The sequence below is a fragment of the Anguilla anguilla genome, chromosome 6, assembly GCF_013347855.1.
Source record: "Anguilla anguilla isolate fAngAng1 chromosome 6, fAngAng1.pri, whole genome shotgun sequence".
Classification (NCBI taxonomy): domain Eukaryota; kingdom Metazoa; phylum Chordata; class Actinopteri; order Anguilliformes; family Anguillidae; genus Anguilla; species Anguilla anguilla.
The window spans coordinates 5,796,793-5,821,868 of NC_049206.1; the positions used below are offsets into that span (position 1 = coordinate 5,796,793).

At 45.4% G+C, this 25,076-nt stretch overlaps 2 protein-coding genes across 15 annotated transcripts in view; both read right to left on the minus strand.

Annotated features, from left to right (window-relative positions):
* Positions 1–10,665: 10,665 nt before the first annotated feature.
* Positions 10,666–12,892, minus strand: LOC118230798 (ras-related protein Rap-2b-like). The gene has a single exon (XM_035424115.1). It carries the CDS (start codon positions 12,567–12,569, stop codon positions 12,021–12,023), a length of 549 nt encoding a protein of 182 aa, XP_035280006.1. The 5' UTR covers positions 12,570–12,892; the 3' UTR covers positions 10,666–12,020.
* A 3,210-nt stretch (positions 12,893–16,102) lies between these two features.
* LOC118229202 (muscleblind-like protein 1) overlaps positions 16,103–25,076 on the minus strand; it is a 15,902-nt gene continuing 6,928 nt past the window's right edge. For 2 of the 14 annotated variants that reach the window (XM_035420947.1, XM_035420940.1), the window contains 6 exons: positions 24,901–25,018; positions 23,485–23,520; positions 22,638–22,729; positions 22,050–22,094; positions 21,085–21,157; positions 16,103–20,716 (listed from right to left, as the gene is read on the minus strand). In XM_035420947.1, coding sequence (XP_035276838.1) covers positions 21,101–21,157; positions 22,050–22,094; positions 22,638–22,729; positions 23,485–23,520; positions 24,901–25,018 — 348 coding nt within the window. In that variant the 3' untranslated portion in view covers positions 16,103–20,716; positions 21,085–21,100. Of the gene's footprint in view, positions 20,717–21,084; positions 21,158–22,049; positions 22,095–22,637; positions 22,730–23,484; positions 23,521–24,900; positions 25,055–25,076 lie in introns of all 14 variants that reach the window. The other 12 variants (XM_035420944.1, XM_035420938.1, XM_035420941.1 and 9 more) reach the window with 8 other exon arrangements.

Consider the following 25,076-nt stretch of genomic DNA (forward strand, 5'->3'; position numbering starts at 1 on the left):
CATTAAGCTGTAGCAGAGGACAAGCAAGCATTTGCGCTCGGATTTAACAATTCTATAGTGCATGCCTTACCTCGACTTGACTGGTCTTTAATTGCCATACATACCAAGTACAAATGAGCCTGAAATGACATAAAAATAAATTGATCTTCACTGCACAATTTCTACCCACTTCCTGCTTGTGAAAGTGCAAACAGGAAGTGTGTTGGGGGGGGGGGGTTGTGCTTCCTACAGCGAGACCCTGTCTCCATGGCAATATCTCAGTATATTACTCATCTGACTGACACCAAGTCCTTCTTTTCTATGTTACATATTAATAGAACGTGGATACACTTTCAGCTTTTAAGCACTGCAAGCATAGTATTGAGGTAAGATGCGCTTGCTGTCATCTGGGGAAACAGTAACTGAATGTCTCACTGCTTTCTGTCATCTCCGTATATGTTAAAACCTTAGCAGAACTGGCCTTCAGGCAAAAGCTTTCATTCTTTACGGTTGTGGGATGACTGACAACCATTTTATTTCCCATCCGAGGGGGTCACATGGGTCAGACCATAACTTAGCACAATACTGCCCTGTAAAGAGTACTGGCCCTTTAAGGTGTGACATACGTGTGATTGGAATGTTCTTAATTGTGAACGTTCTAATGCTGATGTCACAATCGCTGCTGGTAATTGAAAAGAAATGGAGTTCTAGAACACGGACTTGGAATTTCGGAAAAAAAAAAAAAAAACATTAAAAAAAAAAAAAACCTACTCTTCAAAGGGTTAACAGAAATATACCAGCTGGTATAACCCCAGGGGTATCGTTGTGGTGACAAACTGCCCCATGTGGTTAATCAGGTTTTGAAGGTATTTGGCAAGACTTCAGGTCAAAGTCTCTCTGAGGATTATTAGAAGGCCCATCATGATACTCACAGCTAAATAAAATGACATTTTACTTGGCAGTCACTTTAATGCAAAGCAACTTCCAACAAGTGCATACCGTTCATTGGACCAATCACGGAACACAGGCCAGATGAGGTACAATTCTCATAAAATATCAGTTATTCATAGCCATGAACATCAAGTCTAGTTCACAAGGTAAGCACAGGCTACGACAGTAGAGTCATGGCAAGTCATGAACTGGAAGTGAGGCACGATTACCGGCAAAGATGGCAAAGAGCTGCAACATCAAGATGAAGATACAAACGCCACATGAAAGTGCTAGATCAAGATTCAAGTGACACAGGGCTGAAGCTAGATTGGGGGTAACCCTGCGTAGGAGCAGTGTTAGAGTCACTAACCTCCCCCCCCCCCCTTCCAGTTAACCCCTGTTGCTCTGGCTGGGTGTGATCTCCATTCACTGGGAGTGGCATGCACCACATGATGAACCTCATGATGCACACAGTTTAACACTGCTCCCGAGCTGCTCGCTGCTGCTCTGCTGCTCTGCTGCTCTGCTACTCTGCTACTCTGCTACTCTGCTACTCTGCTACTCTGCTCACAGTTCTGCTCTCTTTCGGAACGCCTCTCTTTTTTCCTCTTCCTCCCTGTTTTTTTCTCTCACCCTTCTTTTCCCTTTCCTCCTTTCTTCCTCCCTGTTTTTTTCTCTCACCCTTCTTTTCCCTTTCCTCCTTTCTTCCCTCTCCCTCTTTCTTCATCCCCTTTTCCCTCACTCTCCTCTTTCCTTCCTTCCCTCACTCCTTCCCTCTCCTCCTCTCTTCCCCTACCTGCCTTCCTCCCTCTCTCTCTCTCTCCCATCCTTCCCTCGCTCTCCTTCTCTACCCGTTTTCATCCGCTCTCTCGCTCTTCTCCTCCCTGTCCTGCCGTACACCTCACACAGTGCCCAGTACCTCGTGTGGCACTTTATTAATGCCTGGTAAAGGTCATAGATTGACAGGAGCTAAAAGAAAGTGTAGATTCAGACTGAGATATATTTCTTATCAAACAACCATTGAAATCCAGGTAAGGGGGGGGGGGGGGGGGGGGGGGGGGGAGGTGGGGGGGGGGGGGGGGGGGGGGGGGGGGGGGGGGGGGGGGGGGGGGGGGGGGGGGGGGGGGGGGGGCGGGGGGCTGACAGCAAGGTAGAAGCAGTGAACATGTGCCAGTTGTTGCCACAGAAACAGAAGTACTAGAATGACTGTAATCAGTAAATGGTCTCAGATATGTGAAGGAACTGAAGTGGTTCAATCAGGAATGCTGAAATGTGCATCCAGTTATTTACTTTTTTTATTTTAGCCAGAGGCTGTTGAGACCAGAGACCAGAGTTCTGCCCTGCACATGTGTCTGTTCAAGCATAACACAGAACAGAACAAGGGCTGTGTGTGTCTGTGTGTGTCTGTGTGTGTGTGTGTGGGTGTATGCATGTGCATGTGGGTGTGCATGTTTGTGTGTGCATGTGCGTGTACGTGTGCGGGTGTGTGCGTGTGTGCATGTTTGTGTGGGCGTGTGCTTGTGCATGTGTGGGGGGGGGGGTATGTGGGGGTGTGTGTGCGTGCGTGTGTGTGTGTGGGTGTGTGTATACTCTCACTCCAATCACACATCTGAGTGATCTAATCTCCTCCTGTAGTTAGTCGTGCTGAAATTCAAGGATCAAGATAGACAACATAAAGCCAGAGGACAGTTTGGCATTCTCTGGAGAAGGGGGGGGGGGGTGATAAGCCACCATGTCCATAAGAAGAATCCAGCCATTGAGTTGGGGCCAAACACACAGTGTCCAGGATAACAGAAGTTTTATCATATGGGAAAAGAAACAAGTGAACAGTGTTATCTTGTGGGAAAAGAAACAAGAGAACAGTGTTATCATATGGGAAAAGAAACAGGAGAACAGTGTTATCCTGAGGGAAAAGAAACGAGAACAGCATTATCTTGTGGAGAAAAAACAAGAGAGAAGTGCTATCATCTGGGACGGAAACAAGAGAACAGTGTTATCTTGTGGGGGAAAAACAAGAGAACAGTGTTATCATCATGAGGGGAAAAGAAACAAGAGAACAGTGTTATCTTGTGGGGGAAAAACAAGAGAACAGTGTTATCATCATGAGGGGAAAAGAAACAAGAGAACAGTGTTATCATATGGGAAAAGAAACAAGAGAACAGTGTTATCATATGGGATAAGAAACAAGAGAACAGTGTTATCATCATGAGGGGAAAGAAACAAGGGAACAATGTTATCATGTGCAAAAAAAAACAAGAGAACAGTGTTATCATGCAGAAAGAGAATCAACAGAACCCATTCAGGGCTGGTGGTTTAAGTGCCACATGAATAAATAACCGTGACAACGAAGTTAGAGTCACATGGTCTGCCTGCCCTCCCCGCCCCTAACCAAACACCAGAGAGTTCCTCCTCTCTTTCTCTCCCTCTTTCTTCTTTTTTCTACCACTCCCCTCTGATTCTCAATTGCACCCTCTTAGTCCAGATTATAAATACCCTTCTTTCAAACCGTTCTTTAAACCTGAAAACACGAATGTTAAGAAGCAAAAGATAAGATGTTACAAAGATAACCCTTTCCTTTCCTCAGACTGCATGAAATCACTTCACATCATCTCCCCATCCCCCACTTCCCCCCTCCCATCCAATCAAATAACACTTACTCATTTAAAATGCCATTCGGTCCCTGTGTTCAGAGATAAGTGATGGTACGGAATGTGTTTGTTTGGGAAAAGACCTCCAGTGTACTCCATTACATATGCACACTGACCACACGACCCCCCCCCCCCCCCAAAAAAAAAAAAACCGTATTAACCCTGAAGAATCTGAGTGGGGAGGAGGGGGTGTTGTTTCTGCTGTTTTTAATTCCACATCTATGCAATTATATCTACACACAGTCAAAGCCCCCTCCTCCCCCCCCAAACCCCCACCCCCACCTGCACTTGCCCAACGGTTACCAGGCCCCGCAGCCGACCCACACGCAGAGAGAGGAGACGTTCCTCGATGCGCCAAACCCGCAGAGGGGACAGGAAGTCCTCATCACTGATCCGCCCTTCCTTCCTGTCTCATCGCTAGCTTTCCCCTGGAACAGGTGTGAGTGAGAGGCAATGAACAAGAGTGCGTGTGAGAGAGAGAGACGGAATGAGTGAGACTGAATGAGAGTGAGAGACAATAAGCAAGAGTGGGTGAGAGAAAAAGAGAGACAGAATGAGTGAGAGTGAGTGAATGTGAGAGAGAATGAGAGAAAGTGAGAGAGAAAGAGAGAAAGTGAGTGAGTGTGAGAGAGCAAGTGAGAGAGACATCATGGGAGATAGAGATAGTGATAGAGTGAGATAGAGAATAGGAAGAGCACACATAGAACTGCACAGGGTCCAGCACAGGCACAGGCACAGGGAGCATGCAGAAGGTGGCACAGGAAAATGCACAGGGAACACAGGTGGTCACACAGAGCTCAGGATCAAGTCGACTCCTCTTAAATTTAGCACTGTAAAAGTGTGAAAGAACAAACCTAATATAACATGCCTCCAGCTGGGCTGAGATTCTAAATCTTTACAACGGACAGTCTGTGTCCATGCATGCTTCTGAGCACCCCGATGACAAATACACACACACACACACACACACACACACACAAAAACCCAGCCACACTTTCACTTTCAGAAAGAAGTGAGTGTAGTTTGACGTTGTGAAGGAGTGAGTTACTGGTTTCCGCTGTAGACCGGAGAAGAGGAAGAGGAAGAAGAAGAAGACAAATTTTTTTAAAAGACCGCGGAAAGTGTGAGTGGGGGGTGGGGGGTGAGATCGCAGATCGCACCTGGCCGTCTCCGCCCCGAAGCCCATCGCGACAGTTACGCAGCCAGCCGGCCGGGCCCCGGCGCTCATCTCCGCTTCCTGTCGCACGGTTCGAGCGACAAAACCGCCGGCGCTGGGTGAGGCCGCGATCCGCTCGCCGCCCGCCGCCGCGTTCGCCGCTTCCCCTCAGAGCCGCGAAGCCCGCCGCCGCGTCCGCGTCCGGGAAGCGGTGAACTTTCCGTTTGGAAAGCCGCGTGCGCGTGGAATTCCAAAGCAGGATCGGGGGCAACGTGGGAAACCGATCAGTGAACTTCCTGATTCCCCAAGATCTGGAGTCAAAGGTCTTTGAAATTTTAAATCCCCACACCCATACGTTAGGCACCCCACAGTAACAACTCCCATCCTCTTAGGTACGTTTAATATACTGTAATACTTTGCAAATGTGTTTTATTTTTTTTAGGAAAGTAGAAAAATTTCACAGACAAACGATTTGACAAAAGAGGACTCCCTCTCCTGCTGGTGAACTATTCACCCTCTACAGTCGAATGGCCCCCCTCAGTTGCATTGTCTCTCAGGTAACCTCTGCCACTGCACACCACTCTCTGACGCACATTGATGGCTCGGATGTACGCCAGGTTATATTTAAATGTGCGCAAAAACCAGTGTAGTTTCAGTTTAGCTCTATTAATACAACGCAGATCTATTTAAACCTTACAGGGTCCATCTCAGCTAGAGCCATCCATTATGCATGCGGCTTAAGTTTGAAACGTCAGACCCAATTAAGCGCAGCTAAATTATCCATAAATCACATGGATTAGACCCAATTAAACACACCCAGAGCATACATAGATCAAGCAGCTTATTATAGCACACAGAGCATCTGTGGCAGGAGGGGGGGGGGGGGGGGGAGACAAATAAATCCCCGGATCTTCCTCCTCTTTTTTTTTCCTCCTGACGTGGGAGGCTGACTCAAAGGGTGCTTTTGTTGATCGCCATCAAGATGAGATCAGAAATCAAACAGAGTTAACGGGAGCAAATATCAGCTGCACTAGTCACCGAAGGCCAGGAAGCACAGATTCACTCACGCGTGCAACGCAGGAAATGACTAAACGGGGAGATACTGACGGGCTGGGCCAGATCCGGCGCGGAACGGAAGGATAAGAATCTACGTCCTGATGCGTTTTTGGAGGAATGAAACTGACACACAGGGGCTGCAGCGTCCTTCTTCAACCTGAAGGTCACCGGCTAGTTTGTGCATCTGTTTACATCAGGAAACCGGCCTTCCCTCACCCTGCCGTGATGTCATCAGGTAGCAAGTCAGTGCAAGCCTTACCCGCTCGTCTAATTTAATGTTTCACTTCTCATTTAATGCTCGACCTGTTCAGAAATGCCATTCAAACTCACATACAACTCTATTATATATAGCAGAGGTGTACTTAAACGTGTACTTGTGTGCATGTGTGTGTGTTCGTGTATGCATGTGTGCAAATGCGCATGTTTGGGTGTGTGTGTGTGTATGCGTGTTTGTGCACACGTGCATGTTTGGGTTTGTGTGTGTGTGTGCATGTGTGTGCAAACGTGTATGTTCATGTATGCATGTGTGCACGCGTGCATGTATGTTTGTGTGTATGTATGTATGCATGTGTGTGCACGCGTACATGTATGTTTGTGTGTATGTGTGTATGCATGCATGTGTGTGCACGCGTGCACGTGTGTGTCCTGTCGACCAATGCAACATTCAGCAAAGTGAAAGCGTGCAGGCGGGTGTTCAGTAGCCCACACAGTGCATCAGAGAGAGGTGTCACCTGCACGGCATGATGCATGTGGAGGAAGTCACATGACCCTGGCTGCGAGGGTGACAACCGCTCCTGATGCCAGATTGAGGCCACATTGTTACACCGCTTCCTGTTTCTCTCCTGCTCTCCTGCACCTCATCTCCCCTCTACTGCTGCACTCTACCGCTCCACTCTCTCTCTCACAAGCGCACACACACAAAATATACACACATACACAATCACAAACCACACACACAAACCACACACACACACCACATACACACACACACACACATACACAATCACAAACCACACACACACACACACACACACACACCACATATACACAAAACACACACCACACACACACACACATACACAATCACAAACCACACACACACACCACATACATACACACATATACACAAACACACACCACACACACACACACACACATATACACAAACACACACCACACACACACACACATACACAATCACAAACCACACACACGCACACACACAGCACATACATACACACATACACACACCACACACCACATACATACACACACACATATACACAAACACACACACACACACACACCACACACATATACACAAACACACACCACATACACACACACACACACACACACACACACACACACACACCACATACATACACACATATACACAAACACACACCACATACACACACACACACACACCACACACATACACACACATACACAAACACACACCACATACACACACCACACACCACATACATACACACATATACCCAAACACACACCACATACAAACACACAAACCCCATGCATACACACCACACACCACATACATACACACATATACACAAACACACACAACAAATATGCACACATATAAACACACTCACCACACATACACACACATACATGCACACACAGAGCTGCTGCTCTTGTGCGGTTTCATAAACGCCTCCAAGGCCACCGCCATCGGGCCCCCGGTCCTCCCGGGGCCCACAGGAAGCAGCAGGGGTCCCAAACGGCCACCGCTCCGCACCTCCAGAGTTCAGCTCATTCCACTCTGCGTCTGTACTGCGTCTGTACTGCGCCCGTACTGCGCCCGTACTGCGCCCGTACTGCGCCCGTACTGCGTCTGTACTGCGCCCGTACTGCGTCTGTACTGCGCCCTTACTGCGTCTGTACTGCGCCCGTACTGCGTCTGTACTGCGCCCTTACTGCGTCTGTACTGCGCCCTTACTGCGTCTGTACTGCGCCCGTACTGCGCCCGTACTGCGTCTGTACTGCGCCCGTACTGCGTCTGTACTGTGCACCCCCACCACGTGTTCACCACAAGCACACACACACACACACACTCTCTCACACACACACACACACACACACACCACACATGCATGCACACACTCCCACACATTTACACACACACATACCTCTTACCCTGCCAGCGAAGGCCCCCACATCGTACCTTTCACACACATAGCACTCACTGCCATTAACACACACACCATACACTCAAACGCACACACATGGCCGATGTGTGACCTGCCGATCCAGCCAGCACGGAGGAGCCGAGGAGAGGAGCCCTGGGTCTCAAACTGAGGTCGTGGCCAGCACGGGGTCGTCAGGCACCCCGAAAAGGACGGCCTCTACGCAGCCCTGAGGCCCCATTAGACTGCCGACTGGACGCACGCCTGTTTAACCCTCTTAGGAGTGGGCTATTTGGAATGTTCCGTCTATGTCAGTGTTGTAGAACTCCATCTCATTCAATTACCAGCAGCGATTGTGACATCAGCATTGGAATGTTCAGTCAAGGACATTCCAAATCACATTTGTGATCTCACAGCTTGAAGGGTTAAGTTGCTAAGCAGCCACATTTGATCGGGACGCTAGTGACTTCAGCTCTGCTCAGTGCCTACGAGGACAGCAGATTGGAGGCCCAAGCCTGACTTACACCGTGTTGCACGACACTTCCGACAAGCGCCACGCGGCGAGAACAGAAGCGCCGCACGACGTTTGGCATTTCTACTTCCGACAAAGGGCCTGCGAGGAGGGTTCCGTCGTCTCTATGGTAACGAGTTGTCAGAGTCCCGGCCGTTTGTTTACATTTGTAAACCGTCCAATCACGCCGCGCGACACAAGCGTACGGAGTCCGTGGCGTGACAAAATTCGAGAGGTGACCGATCCTATTTTGTTCCCCAGTTGAAAATACAAGTCAGCTGAAATGTCAGTTGAAATCATTTTGTGGGGTGACAGCTTGTCGAAGTAGCCGTGCGATTACGCGCAAAGCGGCATTGGCGGTGCTGTTGCCCCGCGCAACAGCGTACGGTGCTGGGCCCGAGGCGTTCTCCTCCGCCCCGCCCCCCCCCCCCCCCCCCCCAAGTCCCAGCCTCCGTCTGGACAGGGCCACGCCGAAGCGCCAGGAATCACAAAAATGAGAGGAACTCCGGGACATAACCAGAAAGCACAGTCACAGGCCTGAGGCTGCACTCTGATCTGGGCCTGGAGCACCCCCCCCCCACCCACCCACCCCCCCACCTCACAATTTCCCTCGTTCTCCCTCCCTCTCTCTCAGGCCATCTTGAGTGCCCCCTTTACTCAGTGTAACAAATTTGAGAGCCACAAAGTAAGGGGGGTTTAGGGCTTTGTCTGGCACCCTAAGGCCAAACGGTTGCCAGACCCACCTTCGCTTCCCGCCCAAAAAAAAAAAAAAAAACTGTCATAATTAGTGACATCACAAGATGTTGCCCTTACCACGCGCGCCCCCCCCCCCTCCCTCCCCCCTCCACTTTTCTTGAAACCAGTTATGTTGACAGAAGCCCCGTTACAGAATCCACCCGGATGACAACAGAACTTTTTTTCCCCCCCCTGAAATGCCTGCGGGCACTGAGGCTGATAACACCACCTGGGCAGCAGGAAGTGCACACGAGCGAGCGACAAACAGAGAGGGAGAGAGAGAGAGAGAGAGCAAAACGACTGAACTACGGACCAAACTGAAAACAGACAAACAGCTCCATGTCAAAATGACACCGGACTGGTTAAAGGCAGCATAACCAGCGGCGTGAGCAAGCAGACACTCCTCAGGGAAAACAGCTCTAAGAAAATGACTCGAACCCGTTCCTGAGAGAGATCGAGAGATCGAGAGAGAGAGCCCTTTAATTCCACCAAGCACCTAACTGGTAGTTACAATGATTGCAGAAAAAAAAGAAAGAAAAAAAAAACACCCACGTTAGCTTGGGCAACAGAGCCATACTTCCTGTATCACTGTCGACAGTTTTTTTTCTTGCAAATTAAGAAAGAGGGAGAACCTGCCAGCTTTGCTGCCTTTAACTCTTTCCTTTCCAAAAGAGCAGTCGCTAGGTTGTGCAGCCATCTTCAGTGACTCAGGCACCAGGTGACAGGACTCTGCAGTGGTGTGGTTCACCATACGAAAACAACAACAGTTCTACTTCCTCCACACACACACACACACAGACACACACACCGCAGGAACACTTTAAATGCACACCTAACCCTTCCACAGAACATGCAATGGTCCGTGTGCCCAACACTGAAGCCAGATAAACTGCCTCCCTCTCACATTTGCTCCATTTCACCCCCCCAGGGGGGGTGCAAAATACCTCAATTTGATTATAACAATTTGCAGCAGCCAAGCAATGTGCTTCAACATGCTGAGACATCTTATCCACAAGCAATTCAGTACCAAGAGTCATCAACAACTGCCGTTGAGGTGCACATTCCGTGGAAATGGAGCCACACACACGCAAACACACACACACACACACACACAGACAGCAACATTACACAGAGACACCAGGATGCATCTGACCAGCACCACCCTGAAGGGGGGGCGTTCCACGCCAACTGAAACTGGCACAGGGGTACAGACAGACAAACGGAGGCTTCCGGAACATTCCGGCTGCGGGGCTGAGCGTTCCGTTCCGGGCTCGAGGACGGAACGCAGCCCTCACCAACACCCTGGAACACGCTCCCAAGGCCGCAGTAGCTCAGTCTTACCAGGGCCAAAACAGAAGAGCGCCCCCTACCGCTTTCTGAAGGAATGGCCTGGAATACCCATCGACCATCCTTTAGCGCACATAGCATAGCATCCACAACACGGACAACGGACCCCATACCAAGACAAAACACAAAATCTGCTCTTTTTTTTTTCTCTCTTTTTTTATATTTATAAAAAAAATGCAATTTGTATTAAAAGTCCTTTTAAACCAGAGAGACAAGACAGCTGTTTAAAAAGCTGGTCTGGAAATCAAAATTACAATCAGGTTAGAATTTCTATGATACAACACATTTAGTTAAAACAGAACTAAAAAAACAAAAGGTTTAAAATAAAAATCCCAGCTGGTCGAGCAAGAAAACTGGTTTGGTATACTGGTAAGTCCAGGGCAGTACAGAACCCGGGAATTTCAACTGAATAAAGACCAAACTTTAACTTTGACCAGGCACACAGTTTACATTGCAATGGCCAAACTGAAAGGTAGATATTTCAAACAATGAAGGAAAAAAAAAATCCAAAAACATTACCCCCTGCTCCCGCCCCAAAGTGAGTCAGTTCACTGTACTGTGATTGTCATTTAATGTGATTAATACGGATACTCTCTCGGGTTGGCACTAAAGTTTAAAAGGTCACTGAGGGAAGGCACTTGACATGGGGAGGGGGTGGGGTGTTGGGGTTGTCGAAGCCCCAGGTCTTCATAGGAAAGCAAGGTCCTCGCTAGAGGGGGAGGGTGGCGCTGGTAGCGGAAGTTATAACTTCAGCGGTACAAACTCAAACGACAACAAAATTATTACGATCCAAAAGTGTCATGGATTGACTCGTGTCCTAAACGAATGCCATAGGTAGAAATATATATTTCCTTAAATGCTTTAATCGCGTTTCCTCTCCGCGTTCACGTCGACCTCCGCAGTTGGGCTAGTTTCGGGGTTGAGAGTGCACGACGAGCCTGAAGTTCACGGTCCGCCCCTCCGGACTTCCTGACGGCAGTTGGGGGGGGGGGGGGGGGGGGGGGTAGGCCCACAGTTTAAGTGCCGCAACAAAAAAACTCCAACCACGCCGAATTCCCGAGGAGCAATCCATATCCGGGGTTTTCCAAAGGAAGGCTCCATCACAACAGCGCTCCGTACTCTCTCAAGTAGACGCCCTGTATCCAACACAAGCGGATAATCCGCGCCTCATTTCCACAACAAAAAGGACTAAAACGTGTTTACGCTTTAAATTAAATATCCCCAAATAGGCACCTCACATAAAATAGTAAAATATTCGCCATAAAGTTGTATATATGTAAACTCCCCAGGACATTCAAGTATTCTGCTATGTAAACACTTATTTTTTTATAGAATTGTCTTTTTTGTAATAGGAGTGTGCAAGACAGCAGGACACTTTCAAATACTGATGACAGTCAACCTTTTTACACTACAAAGTTTTGTTGGTTTTCAAGCAAACTTTTCGTTTCCGATCCTGACGCGTTTGTCACCCACCCGTAGCCTACAGAAAATAAAACCTGTTTTCAAAGAATAGCACAGGAACAGCATTGGTCTTCCCCATTCGGCGCCGAAGCATAGTTCATTTGCCTAACAATTTCTGCAAACAGTTCGTCCACGGAGCTTTTATTTTTGGCTGAAGTTTCCATAAACGGACAGTTCCACTCTTCCGCCAGCGCTTTGCCTTCCACGGAGGAGACCTCTCTCTCGCCTTCCAAGTCCACCTTGTTCCCCACCAAAATCATGGGTACCCGCTCGTACCTTTTCACTCGGATGATTTGATCTCTCATTGGTTTTATGTCCTGGAAGCTCTGTTGGTTCACCAGACTATAGACTAATATAAAGCCCTGCCCGTTTTTGATATACAAATCTCTCATGGAAGCGAACTGCTCGGTCCCCGCCGTGTCCAGGATCTCCAGCACCGAGGGCGACGAATCCACCTCGATCTCTTTTCTGTAGAAATCTTCGATAGTGGGGTCATATTTTTCTATGAATGATCCGGTTACGAACTGCACGGTCAAAGCCGATTTCCCGACTCCGCCGGATCCCAGCACGACTACTTTGTATTCTCTCATGGCTTCGGAAAACAGTCACTGTTACCCCCTCGTCGTTTTCTGGATTGCGCTTCCCAGCCCCGTGGCCGCCCCGATGTTTTCAAATGCCAAGCCGCTCAGCCGCTCGGAACTCCGTTTTCGGGCCCCCCTTTCCGGGTTCAGCGGGGCGTGTTCGCAGGACCTGTGTTTTGGGCAAGAATTTGGGGGTTCTCCAGCGTGCCCAGGCATCAGAAATGTGACATGTTTCAGCCCTGCCGTTCCACACGCAGGGAGCCTGATCAATGCGCTCGCTCTCTCGCACGCGCTTCCTGCCCACAGATCCACGGCGCAAGCTGCGTCTTCACGTCACGGAGCGACGGCTCAGTTCCGTTTCTTAAAGGAGCAGTCACGAGCGCATCTGACAGTTGTAAAATCTCCTGTTATCGTGTTCTGGTTGTAGCAGGGTTTCATCGAAGTTCACGTTAAATACGAATAGCATACATAACAGATTTAAGGTGTGTTTGTCATTGTGGGCCAATCGCATTAGCACAAGAAAGTGTTCATGGTGGTATTCCTTCTCCAGTGAAACATATTTTAACTGAAGTATCCTAGTGTTGTTTAATGAGGCTTCACTGGGGACTACGTGGGAGTCGATCATCACGAATCGTGCTAGAGGAAATTCAGCGAGCTCATTTGTGAACGTTCCTTGAGATTGACCTATTTGATTTATGACCATTTTTTATTTAAAAAAAGAGTATTACTTCCGCCACAAAATAGTGAAATGACAAAACATGTCAAAACACAGTATTGACATTTATGCCAATTGATCACTGATACGTGGGAATAAACAGTCAACACTTACGGTCTATAACAGGGGGTGTCCAATCTTATTAGAAAATGCCAGTACGTTGGTGCAGGCTTTTGTTTTAGCCCAGCACGAGGACACCTGATTCTACTTATGAAATCTTGGTTGAAGACCATGATTAGTTAATTAGCTGAATCAGGTGTCGTAGTGCTGGACTAAAACAAAAACCTGCACACACATGCCCTTTTTTGGATAAAATTGGACACCCCTGGTATGTAAACAAGCAAATGGAACTGGAAGTCTGACAGTCTGAAAAAGAAAATCAGCCCCACAGTGGATAAAATAGTATACTGTATGTTCTCAGTTGGTTTTTTAAACAGAATGTCTGAGTGTAAAAAATCAATGAAACTGAAGTGGAAGCTGGGTGATAACAGTCATGGTCAAGCAATCATTCATGACCATATGTGCAGACAAAGCAGTGTCTGTGCAAATCTTGCTTTGACATCACACACACACACACTCACACAAATTGAATTAGCAGCTGTTGATTGGTCAGTCAGGAGGGCAATCAAGGACAACTCTGGGTGTTTTATTGCAAAAGGAATGTCACACCTTCGTGAGCGAAGTCCAGCCCCTTCTGACCTGTCGCCTCCTGTGTGTGTTTTCACACGAAAGCACCCCTCCCCCTCCCCCCCGCCCCCCCCCGACCCCCCGAGCCTCGCTTTAATGCCACAGGGAGGGGTTTTGCACCCCCGCGTTAGCATATGTCTAACCCCACTGCTGCAGGCTTTCACTGCTGTGGCCTTTATCAGTTAGCTGTGTGGGAATACTGATGATACACACACACACACACACACACACTCACATACACATGCACACATACACACACACACACTCACATATACATGCACATACACGCACGCACACAAAAACACACATACATACTCACACTTGCACACACACGCACACAAACGCACACACACACACATGCACACACATTCATGCACATACACATGCACTCATACACGCATACACACGTGGGTTTTTGTGTGTGTGTGTGTTTATACGGTTGTGTGCATGGTTATATTTGTATATTGTTTTGTTTTGTTTCGCTTTTTTACTGTATCTTAGCACTGCGGGGGGCTAATGCTGCTATTAGGCAGTTTTTTCTTTCTGTGCTCCTTTCCACAGTAAAATGGAGGCTTTCCGGTTGGCCAGTGGTTCTCTGCAGTTAGGAGCACACAACACCGAGAGCACACAAGGGCACTCACGAACACCCTGCATCACCAGGGTTTAGAACGTAACTCACTGGCCCCAGGAGAAGGCAGAGGGGCCTTGGGCTCTGGCGGTTCAGCGGGCGATGAATCAACAGAGCATACAGCTTCCTGCGCTGCTCACGAGAGATCCTACAAAACTTCCTCTTCTTCTCAAAAGCCAATGGGGGGGGGCAAAATTATGTTATCCAAGTTTTATCACACTTTTTATTAGCATTGTTCTACTTTTTATACATGTGGGGTCTTTTTTTTTTTTTTTTTTTTTTTAACAAGCCAGTATCTGTGCTGTTTGTTCACATTAGCGTCATGGACGCTGTTTGTATTGGCAAAAGCAACAGCTGCAGGATAATTTACAGCCCACAAAAATATCCACTGGGATCGAATGCTTGTTTCCCCGTTAGCCACTAGAGGGAACTGTCGTACAGTACAAGAGTGTAAAAGTAAGTAGTGATGGAAATAAGGCCACCTTATTAAAGAAATATTAACTACATGTGAATAATTCTTATAATCTTCTTCCCTTGAAGCTGTGGATAAATGAGCATATTAAAAATGGTAAGCTAGAAGACCCAAACATTGTCATATGTACTTAAGGCCTTGGAGCAGCATTTAAATAAGATCACATTTTTAAAAAATGTCAGTAAGTAAAACTTCACAACCAGGACAAATTGTATCTGGGAGTTAGACATGTTATCACATTTGCAGAGGACAGTGAAGCAATCAAAGTGAAAAAAAAAACCGGAATGAGGAGTCCTTGTTGTTCAGCAGCCAATCTGATAATCACGATGGGCGATGGTATTAGTTTGAATTCTAACCTTCAGTAAATATTCAGCTATAATTGTAATTTTCTCTGGATAGGTTTGTCCAAAATTGAAATTAATAGTGCATGTGACTGGTCCACAGTCCAATTTGTCATCTTCCTGTTGGTACGAAACTGCAAAAAAAAAAAAAAAAAAAAAAAAAAAAAGGTTATTGGGTGAGCGATCCTTCTCTGGATCTTTTAACACACCCCCAAGAAAAAGTCGGAATCAAGAAAAAAAAAAAAAACAAACAAACGGCGAAACTCTGTCTTACCATAGTTGTCCACTAGATGGTAGTATATGACCAGTTGTATGATTCATACAGGGCGCAAAATGTGTTCCAAGTTTTATTGAGAGAAGTGAATATTGTTCTATAGTTTACTTGTCTTGTTGGAGGTGTAAAAAAATTATAAAAGTACAAGTAATGGAAATACTATTGTTAACACCTGCCTCTCAATAGAAGTGTAGGGTAGAAGCCTGAACTGAGTATTTAATTGTCAAATAAATCTTTCATGGCAAAGACCAAACAGTCGCTTGAGATACATATTCATCCTATTCACAGTATATTCACCACCATGAATATTTTTCTCAGCTAACAATTTAATGACAAACATGAACCAAAATGAAATCTGTTGAGACTCACCTTCACATTCATATTTTACATGAATAAAGCAAATAATTACACAGCAGAGAAATAAATTAAACATTTTTTGAGCAGATCCGCTTTTATTTTGTTTTATTTGGTTTTTTTTATAACAGCAAGAATCAAATATAGCAGTAATCATAAAATTAGCACAAAACAAATTGCAGCTGAAGACAGAATACATTATTTTATAGCAACTACAAGCGAAAATGTAAGTCTCTGATTGCACAGAATTAAAACCCCTTGGCGTTGTGTACTTCCAGCAGATGAAAGGAGATAATTCGGGTTTTGTCTAGAAAACTTTTTCGGCCAGAGCAAACCACCGAAAAATTTTGCCGATTCTGTCGGGGGGGGGGGGGAACGATGCTTTGGCATGTCGGATTTCGAGAAACACGTTAGGATACAAGTAATGTATTCTTCGCAGAAACTACGCACTGTTATTTTTTTTCTAATCTCATCTGCTGAAAGTACAGTAGCCAGATAACGGGCACATTGTTACTTTACTTCGGCACCTATAATGCACCTATATCTGTCTTTACTAGCCTATTAGTCTACGGGTAATGGAGCGTTCGGGATTTTCTGTTGTTTTTCGTTGTGGTCGTGGTTTTAAAGCGACACCAACACAGTTTAATCGGATCGGCTCTGACGCGTCACATGCAGGTGTTTGGCAAATCAGAGTCGATCGCATTGAGAGTGCCTTGAAACACGAAAAATAGACTTCATTTCCCCTAAGGGATGATAAAAAACCAATGTTTATTTTATTTTAAACCTATTTCTAAGCCCATTATACTGATATTATGCTGTTTACCTTAAATATTTACTGTGGTATAACACGTGGTATTTCATTTAATGTGTTGTTTTTTGTTTTATAACATGCAAATAAATGTCTGTATGCAGGCTATGCAATAAATGATGGAGAGAAAAAAAACTTGTATGCTACGGCTGGGCCCATCAGAGTGTAGCACCGCAACAGCTGTGCTATAGCAGGGATGCATTCAAATGAAACAACATCACAAAGTGGGTGACGGAGCGCATAAAGGGAGGTCAAGTCAACGGCGTGAAACATTAAAAAAGCGTTCGACAAGTACCGGACTCAGTCTCCCACCAGCCAATTCGCGAAACGTTTGCGGCGTTCTGGCTACTCCAGGTAAGGGAACCCTGTTGGGTCAAAATTTACGAGTGCAGTTTCTAATATGCTGGAGGATTCCTGGCGAATAATAAGCCACTGTCACAAAAGCAAGAGGAACGTGTTCGCCTTTTCTGAAAGGAGCAGATCAACCCTGCGACGCGTCTGCAAGCAATTCTGTTTGAGCAGGACTTTTAATTTTAATTTATTTTTAAATTAACCTAGCAAAATTCCATATATAGACTTTTTTTTATTCAAAATAAGATCTCAATATTATACACTTTTAATCTCTCTTTTTCACTATATACAGAAGTGCAAAAAGTCAACCTTCGTCCCTTCGTCTGACTCGTTCGCAGCACAACCGGCGCTCGGTCGCCTCCGTTCAGCGTAGGTTTACTTTAAAAGCCCCAGAGTCGCCGATGACGCCGTTTTTAAATTTTCTTTTTAACAAGCCTGCATCCAGGGATTTCAGAAATATGTAAGCAATAGATTATTTCTTTAATGGATACAGTAGAAAATAACTTTTATACTCTGATAACTTTGATTTTTTAACAGTGTTATCTATATTTTATCCCATAATAGTGACAAGTTTTTTAAAAAAGTTGAAATATTCAATTGTCAGCCAGACTTGTTGCTACAGCAACAATTAGACCTCTCTCTTTCCTAGTTGTAAGATATATCAATATAAATGAGCTTTTGTTCTAAGAATTTCAACAGACAGGAACAATGTGAGACAAACATACATTTCACTACAAATAAAAACCCTTAATGAACAGTAACAAGAGGAATACTTAAACCCACACTAGAAATAAATCCAGAACTATGAATATGGGAGGGGGGGGGGTCTATATACTTTGTAATCTATAAATGTCATACGATCATATTAAGTAAAACACAGTAAGACTAAAAACCACTAAATATTACAACCAACCATGGCGATACATAAAATATTTTCAAATGAAATGAGAGAGACAGGTAAAACAGAAAAAAAAAACAATAAATGCGATGACAAGGAAAATAAAAGACACATTTCTGAGTAAGACCTGTGATAAAACGTTCAGACATTTTGTCACCCACACTCACGTCATGATTGAAATGACATGGACTGAACCCATGTTGAAATCTAAGGCTTTAACAGTGGTACAGAACAAAATCTGTAAATGTACACCTCATCCCTGCACCACAAACACCCTAAGAAAAAAGTAAAATATGGCAATAGATAACAAAACATGAAATCCAAAATATAAGGAATATCTTTTTTTTAATGCGTGTCAAAACATGGCACGCAAAACGATTTGCCACTTTGATATTCACAATCGTATGCATACACTGTGCAATCACCGTATATTTGATTTTATTCTATATTTGTGCAATACATGCATAAAATAAAAAATATATATATGTATAAATGTAGGCTTGTGGCAATAACATATCACTAAATATGTGCTGTCTATTTTGACACAATTAAAAAGGCGAGTTACATTTTGGATTTTATATTTGAACCTATATGACTTCTTTTGTAGGGCAAGCATCAGAGTCAAACTGAGCTACCCATAGTGCATTTGGGGAAGTGCAGAGGGTTCTACAACAGAATCTCTCCCACTTCCTTACACGAAACCCTCTGGAATTTGGCCATTCATCAGCAGACCAACCAACAACAGCTCCGCTATCCAACCCCAGCCTGTCAATCAAACAATCCTTACAAAAAAAGACCAAAAAAAAACACCTTTGGCAGAACTTATAATTACAGAACACACATCTATTTTAAAAAAAAGTATACTTTTTTTTTTTTTTTTTCCTGTATTCATTTTGAAAAGGCCGTCTCAGGCCTTTTTTACACATGTACTCCTTAAAAAATAACAACAATAAAACAATACTAATATAATCACCAAAATAAAATCACATATTAAATTTTTTTTTTTAAAGAGATACACATCCCATCCTTTGCACCTTGCCCCTGACTCTGTTTTGGTTTATGGTTTTTATTTATTAATTTTTTTGGAAAGAGCGTCTTTTTTTTATTTATTTATTTATTTATTTTTTTTAGCTTTTTAGAGTCCCACTGGCTGCAGCAGGACTGCAATGAAGTGGAGCTTAGAGCTCCGGGGAGTTTTTCAAGCAAGACGTTTAGAGTCCGGGGACTTCTCCTTCGCACAGGACTGACGAAAGGGCAAAGCCACGCCCAGCACGCCAAAAAAAAAAAAAAAAAAATGGGTGGGGGGTGTATGGGGGTGAGGGAAAACCGAAAGAACAGTGGGGGAAAAAAGGCGGGAAAAAAGGACGTGCTGCTTTTCTGACCTCAAACTGAAGAGGAAAGCGCTGCCGGGGGGACTTCTGTGCGACAACGTGAGAGGGATCCCGCCAAAAAAAATCATAGGCGCGTAAAGAGAAAAATAATAATAAAAATAATAATAATAATCATAATGGAACTAACACAAAATAGAGAGAGAGAGAGAGAAATGTACAAAAATGACAAAACAAAAAGTGAGAAACCTGTCGGTTGAGGGTAAACGAAATAACACTGCAGGAATAACACTCTCTGACTTATCACGATACATATCACGATATATTTCTCTTGGATGTATAGTCTATGGCACTTCGATGTGTGAAGCCAACATGGTCAGTAAAAACTCAGATGTGCTTTTTAAAAATCGTGTGTGTGTGTGTGTGTGTGTGACCAAAAAAGTAAAAAAAAAAATTTAAAAAAAGAACATTCATCTGTCTTTTTGCCTCTGTTTACAATCTAGCACACCAGATCTAGTTTAGAATACTGTGCCTGTGTGATGGTTTTTATCTAATATGGCTCTAGGTATTTTTTTGTTGTTTTTTTTTGTATTATTTTTTCTTTATTTTATTTTTTTTTATACTTTATCAGGTTTTTTTAAATTTTTTTTTATCTAAACACAAGGTGCATCTGTGTTATTTTGTAAACCATTAAAACTCAACAAATTAAAATGAAAAAAAAGAAAAGAGAGAGAGAGAAGTAGCTCTCAGTCTAATGACGTACCAACACTGTGTACATGTAGGTGCAGCAACACCACAGCCAAGCCTGGCACGCTGCATACGGCACAGCAGAGGACTTTTAAGTACATTTTTCTTGTGTGTGTGTGTGTGTGTGTGTGCACGTGTGTATGTGTGTGTGCACGTGTGTGTGTGTGTGTGTGTGAGTGTGTGTGTGTGTGTGTGCACGTGTGCCACCCACAGCTAACAGAAAGGCTGACCACCATGTAAACAACATGCTTTTTTTCAGCCATAGGGTTGGCCTGGAGACGACACGTGTATGGGTGGCTTGTACAGATCATGTAAAGGTGGCGTGTGTGGCCTACAAACTCCCTCTGCCTGCCATCCACCCCCCCCCCCCAATGTTTGCATGTGTTTGCATGTATGAGGTGGGATGGGACACCAGCTGAGGAGGTGTGGGGAGTTGGGGGGGGGGGGGTTCAACTTGCTTTTTTCTTTTTTTACTTTATTCGTGTCCAATCCCACAATGTTCTCCACGTTCGATCCATCTTCCCCACCAGGCAACCATACATTGTCAAGTGATCTGTCAGAGAAAAGTACTATTACTACTATTATTATTATTATTATTATTATTATTATTATTATTATTATTATTATTAATAATAATAATAATTTAGATCATATATTGGTATCAAGGTCCACGTGCACACAAATATGTTGTATAAGCAGGCCTATGTATGCTTTAAGTAAATCAAAAATATTCAGTAAGTATTCAGTTAAACAGAAAGTGATCAAGCACTAGGTTTTCCAACACAGAACCTATGGAGGATATTGCAGCAATAGGATTGGACGTTCCAAATTTGGAGGAGAAAGAGAATGTGGTCACAAATATGTTTTGAAAAGTTCAAGAGAGAAAAACTGAAAGGCGGACGGACGTCAGGAGAAACTTACTGTTCTGACAGAACTCCTACATCTGAGTCAGGTACTTATGACTAGTCAGATGATCGGCAGATATTATTGGAATCTGAAATTTGAAAATAAACATAAATAAGATAATGAGATTATACAGTTTAGAAAGACATCTTCAAGTATTTTTATGTTATTTTTTGCAGGGTGGTGGGGGGGGGGGGGTACTGAAAAACAGGAAAACAGTTGCGGCACTTCAGAAAGCATATGTGCAAACTGCTGAATTTCCGCGAATAGTAGATTTATACTGTATATGTAAACGTATACAGTAAACGAGAACTCAAAATCTACAGGAGAGGTTAAAGCCACAGTGCCAGTAAGCTCATGGCAAATAACCCTAAAAATCTGACTGTGCGAGGAAGAGGAAGGACGAAGATTGGCAGAGCCCCATGCTCGTCCGGTCCTCCTCGTTGACCCGCTCGCAAACGCTTGGAGCTTCACAAGCTACGCAGACACGTACATCTGGAACAAACTCACAGCGATTGTGAGCAACGCACAGAAAATGGCCACCCAAGGCCGCCATTTCCTCAGCTTGTGCGAAGTGTTTTTCAGGTGTGGTCATTTAAAAAAAAAAAAAAAAAAAAAAAAAAAGTCAGCACGGTCACCTTGCATAGTGGATTATACAAGCCTCCGGAAATTACCGCCTCATCTCTCTACTGAAGACACAGAACAAAAACTGCCATCGACTGCCCGAAATCAGAGCTGGAGCGAAGGCACGCTCGAGTCTTCGCAGCTTGGTGAAAGGGTGTTTACCCCCCTTTCAACCAAAAGCAGTGGACCAATGGATGGGGGGGGAGGGGGGGGGGGTTGTTAGGGCCCAAAGTAACGCTCGTAAGTCTCACTCACAGCGGACGAAGGAAAAGGGAAAGCCGTGCGGAGGAACTGGACAGGTTTAGCACATACATTATCGCTTTCAAACGGGAAAAAAAAAACAGCTACCGCATACATACCAAGTGCATGTATTCGTGGGTAGCCAACTTTGATAAGGGAGAGTCCTCAAAATGAGAAAGGACAAAAAAATCAAGATTAATATAATGAATTGCACACAGCAGTTATGCCTTACAGTTTAAAGATTTGAACGGATTCTTAAAAACTGTTTTTAAGTCCATATTACCTAGCCGGCAGTTTCACATGAACAGAAAAAGCAGAGCGCGAAATGTACTCTTTCTATTTCACTTCTAACAGTGGTAAGAAGACCATGTTAAATATTTAAAAAGTGAAGCACCTACGAATTACCAGATCACTGATTGGGGGTTTCCTGACTAGGGGGGGTTGGTTCCATCCCTGCCCACATTACTGTATGTGAGGACAATGGACACCTGTCCTCAGGTAACCAATCGCTTCCCGCACCTGACTTTGATGTGCTGGTTTCCATGCTAACGCTGTCATACAATGATATCAGAGTAGGCCGACAAGAGGGAGTTCTCCTCCCACCCAACCCTACCCTGCCCCGCTTGGCCCCGCCCACCAGCAGTAAGAAAGCAGCACCGATTGGCCCAAAGGTTGCTACGGATAGTCAAAGCAGTGAAGGAGCAAACCTGATTGGCTGTGGCGGATGCGAAGGGAACACTTGTGGCAGACGAGGTTGCTGCGGACACAGTGGCTGGCGTAGCACCGTGCATCATGGGAACTTTTTGGAGGGAAAATCATATAAGCAAACGTACAGAGGAGTGTAGCAATATGGGGTTCAAGGGCAAACATGAGGTAAAAGGGGTACTCGGGGGGGGGGTAGAGGTGGTGGGGGGGGGGGGGCAAAGCTAGGGTTACACCAGGGCTAAGCCAAGTGACACATTATAGAGCTGAATATTACCAGCACACTGACAAGCATTCAGGTAGCTTAGCGGGGGGGGGGGGGGGGGGGGGGGTGACATTCCAAGAGGGGTAGCACATAGGAGAAGAGGAGACATCTTAGTCTTTAATCAATCAAGTTACTTATTAATATGCTAACGCTGTGCTTCTACACATTTGACATATTCAGCGGCTGATCATATGTCTGTACGTACTTTGGAAATACGTAAGGATTTCACAAGAGCACAGCCGTAACTGTGGTACTTCAAAAAAGGGACAAACCAAAAAACAAAACAAAAAACTAGAATACACCACAATTTGTAACACACACCATCAATGTTTTTTTTAAATCAGTCTCTCACACGCCACCAAAAACAAACGGGTAATTTCACCCAGGACAGACGCAAAGGCTGCTGAAAACATAAAGCTTTGCTAGTTCAAGGACGTGAGACGTCGCTCCGGTGCCAGATTACCAGACGCCTGTTAGCCGGGGCGAACGCGACTGAGCGTCGATTGGGAAAACGGCGTCCGTTTTGAGGGAGTGTGAGAGACTGAGACGGTCTCTGTGACAATTAAAGAGAGAAAGCAGGAACCTACCAACACTTGCTGCGGGCGTCATGCACAATATTGAGCCTGCCCATCATGCATTGCAACAGGAAGTGGTTTGGAAAAGGAGAAGAATCACAACAGCCCATATCAAGGGTAATTAGAATGAAGAAATAAACAGGGAAGAGAACATTGTTATGGGAACGGCAGGGTTTTCATCAGAGCACAACCAGTGAATCAGTTAAAAGCTACTGCAGTGTAGACAGCTAGTGACCCCAAGCACTGATTCTGGATCAGTTTATGACTTATGTGCTACAGAGGTGGGATCAGGGTTTACGTACATGTAGCTGATCCGAAGTCAGTGCTTGGGGGCACATTCTACCTTGAGCAAAGTGCACAACCCAAAAGTGTACTGTTGCAAACAAACATACAGCATTACTAGTGTAGTGTTGAATAATAGTGATGCACTCACACACACACACACACACACAAACACATACACGCATGGACACAACACACACATAAATGCCCACACACTCACTCACTCACACACCCACACACACACACACACAGCGTTATAAAATAAACTGAAGAACCCAGGATCAGCTCAACAAAGCCCCAAAGCACCCAGCCAGCACTTATATAATAAAGCATTGCTTGCAGCACAATCCACGGGACTCAACCAATGACCCCCTAGTCATACAACGACTTTCTCCTTCAGGCACAGCAGACTACAGAGTCAACAAGAGGGACTGGGCGGGGGGGGGGGGGTGTGGCCTACTGAAGTGACCTCACAGGGGCTGCAATCTGATAGGCAGACTGCGTTTGATAGGCAGACGGGGTGCCCTGTCGCGTTATCAGCCAGAACCACCCTGTTGCTGTGCATTGTGACGGTTTTCCCCCAGGAGACAACTGGTCACCCTCAACTGTGTTCTTCTCCTCTCTGAAAAAGGGGGGTGGACCTGGAGCCACAAACAGTCCTATTCACACCAGAGTCAGCTGCCTCTCGCAGAGCTGAGGAAACCGCTCAGATCTCATCAGTGTGCGTGTGTGTGTGTGTGTGTGTGTGTGTGTGTGTGTGTGCGAGTGTGTGCAAGTGTGTATGTGTGTGTGTGTGTGTGTGTGTGTGTGTGTGCGTTTATGTGTGAGTGTGTGTGTGTGTATGTGTGAGTGTTCACTTGTATGTGTGTGAATTGTACTGTTTAAGTGTGCATGTGTATGGGTATGTGCCAGTGTGTGTGTGCATGTGTGTGTGTGTGTGTTGGTATGTACGTGTGTGTGTGTGTGCATGGGTGTACAGTGTTTACATAGGTGAATGCGGGTTTGTATATACAAACGCACAGTATGTGTTCACACAAGTGCGGCGGTGTATATCTGTCTAGGTTTTCCTCCCAGCTACCAAAAGCCAGTTCAAACACAGGGGGCAGGTCAAAGGTCAGAGGTTGGGGGGGCAGCAGGGGGCCCTACCTGATGGTATAAAGGCAGTGTGCTGTTGAAACTGCATGTTGGCAAGGGCCTGTTGGTACTGGAACATTCCAGTGTTAAACAAGGGCGTGGCACCATTGGTTTTTTCAAGCACAGGTCTCTTTGGTAACGGCGGTAAGACCGAAGGCGGCATTCCCTGCCAGCCAGGGAACGAGGGG